The 2,489-nt window shown below is 65.1% G+C and overlaps 1 protein-coding gene across 1 annotated transcript; it reads left to right on the forward strand.

Annotated features, from left to right (window-relative positions):
- Positions 1-88: 88 nt before the first annotated feature.
- On the forward strand, positions 89-2,480 carry LOC125614538 (collagen alpha-1(XVIII) chain-like; the record flags this gene model as incomplete). Its single annotated transcript, XM_048797475.1, has 3 exons — positions 89-233; positions 1,138-1,197; positions 2,224-2,480. Coding segments are annotated over exons 1-3 (401 nt in total), but the record flags the coding sequence as incomplete, so codon positions are not given.
- Positions 2,481-2,489: the final 9 nt, after the last annotated feature.

Here is a 2,489-nt window from a genome sequence, read left to right on the forward strand (position 1 = left end):
GACAGCCCGGGGCCCCCTCGCCCTCCTGAGGTGCTGGGGTTGGGCTCAGGCGCTCCAGGCTGGGCGTGGGGCCAGCAGGAGTCTGGGTCTCTGCACCCAGGTGCCTGCCCCAGGAGCCACGGTGACCCCTCACCCTCTGTGTCTAGGGAATGATCGCAGAGCTGACGGTGCGTGGGGACCCCCAGGTGAGCCCCCTGCGCTGCCTGGACCAGGAGGACGATGACGAGGATGGGGTGAGTGACCACGGGACTGGGACAGGTCCCCATGGGTGGTGGGGCTGGGGGAGGTGGCCCTGCCCTGGGGTCCCAAGTGATGTGCTGGGGAAAGTCCCCCGAGATGTGCATTGGGTGCCAGGAGCCGGGGACAGCTTGTCCTTGCTGCTGGCCTTGAGCTTCCCACTGGTGACCACGGAACACAGAGCAGACCTCAGGATGCCGTGGGGAGCCCCAGCAGGTCACTGGCAGCCTGGAGGGTGCAGCTGGGCTGCGCTCAGACTCGCAGTACCTAAGGAACAACCCCATGTGTCCACTCCCCTGAGCCCGGCCGAGGCTGGCGGTGGGCAGACGTGTTACCACTTCACGGCCGTGTTTCCATGTGTGTGTGATGAAGCTACTGCTTTGTTCCCGGAGGGAAGTCCAGGATGTGGTCGGATCTTAGCCGGTGGCCAGGACAAACGGCTGCTCAGGCTGTGGGCACTCAACCCCAGCCTTGACACGGAGGTCACTGGTGGGCCCAGATGCTGGGTTAAGTTCACAACACCCTGGCAGAGAGAAGGGCCACCCCTTGGGCCTTCCTGCCCAGCCAGGGGCGCCGTGGAGAGCAGAGGCCGTCCAGTGCAGGACTCTGTTCAGAGGCCAAGTCCACTCCGTGCTTGTCGGCCTGGGCAGGCAGTGGAGGAGAGCTGCTCCTGAGCACCTGCCTGCCCCTGGTTTCCTTCCCGGCAGCCACAGGATGGTGGCCAGGCGGCAGGAAAGCCATGGGTCCTAGCCGTCCTCTGCAGGATGGTCCACTTGGTCAGATTAGACAAGTCTGCCTGACCAACAGGCGGACACACAAATGGCCTTGTGGCTTCCAGGCCTTACTGGGCTGGGGTGGGCTGTGGTCACACCTCCTTCTTCGCTTCCCCACCATCTGCAGGCATCAGGAGACTCTGGAAGTGGCCTCGAGGAGGAGGACCAGCTTCGCAGGGAGGGAGCGGTGAGTAGCTGCACAGGTGGGACCTCCTCCTGGGCACAGGGCGGGCCTCTGGCCCTGCCCGGCCCAACCAGCAGTAGGGGGCATGCACACCTTGGCATGATTCCCCGTGTGCTCATGCTAATGGGGCATGCCGAGGGCAGGTCCACTGGCCTCCATGCTCCAGAGGTGCCCTCTGGCCCTGGTGAGGGGGCCCTAGGCCCGGCCCTGGTCACGCCCTCTGGCCTGGGGTGCCCTTGGCCTCCTGTTGCCCATGAGCTTGTAGATGGCCTGGGGAACAGACAGGCTTTAAACTGAACATCCAGGAGAGGCCACAGGGGCTTCCTGAGGGGCCCAGCCGAGCAGAGGAGCTACATTGAGCCCTGTCCCAGGAGGTACAGAGCCTGGACCCCTGGTCTCCCTCCACAGGCCTGGGCCTCTGTGGGGCCAGCAGTTGGCAGGGTCCCAGGAGGCCCCTGGTGTCCCCCCACAGGCCTGGGGCTCTGTGGGGCCAGCAGTTGGCTGGGTGCCCACTGTGTCCATGAGCCACGGCACCAATGGTGTCCCCAGGAGGCAGGCCACACAGCATGGCTGGGAGGCTGCTGGCCACGGCCAGTCTGTGTCCTCGATGTAGCACAGCCACCTGGGAACCAGGGAGGTGGTCTTCAGAGCAGGCTGCTTCACCCTGGTAGCACCGTGCTGGAGGCTGGGCCAGGCAGATAGTCCCGCTGTGACCCTAAGGAGGACATCTCCCCAGTGTGGCCACAGGTCCCCTGGAACACTGCTGTGTGGCACTGTCTGGCCCTCCCGGGTCCCCACGACCGAGGGGCCTCTGTCCCTGGTGCTCAGAACGCAGAGGCTTGGGGTTGGGGACCTGCTGGGGGCCGAAACCACCCCACATCCTGAGCCAAGGGCTCTGCAGAGGCCGGCCTCCTCCCGGACAGCGGGGCTCTCTAACCTGCGGACGCCCACACGGAGCCATTCCCAGCCCGCCATCGAGCCGTGGCTGCTGGGCACATGCACAGGACCCTCTTCCGCTCCCCTCCGTAGGTCGTGGCCCTGAGACCCAGCCTCCCCCAGCCTCCCCCCGTCACCTCTCCCCACTTGGCCAGCGGCAGCAGCACAGAAGATTCTAGAAGTGAAGAGATCAGGGCAGGCACCACAGAGGCTCCGCCAGAAGGTAAGACTCTCCTGGGAGAGGTATTGAGCTCACACACGTGCACGCATGTGTGGGGTGTGTGTGTGTGGTGTGTGTGTGGGGGGGTGTGGTGTGTCTGTGTGTGTGGTATGATGTGTGGTGTGTGTGTGTGTGGTGT

This window comes from Marmota marmota, unplaced genomic scaffold, assembly GCF_001458135.2.
Source record: "Marmota marmota marmota unplaced genomic scaffold, marMar, whole genome shotgun sequence".
Classification (NCBI taxonomy): Eukaryota; Metazoa; Chordata; class Mammalia; order Rodentia; family Sciuridae; genus Marmota; species Marmota marmota.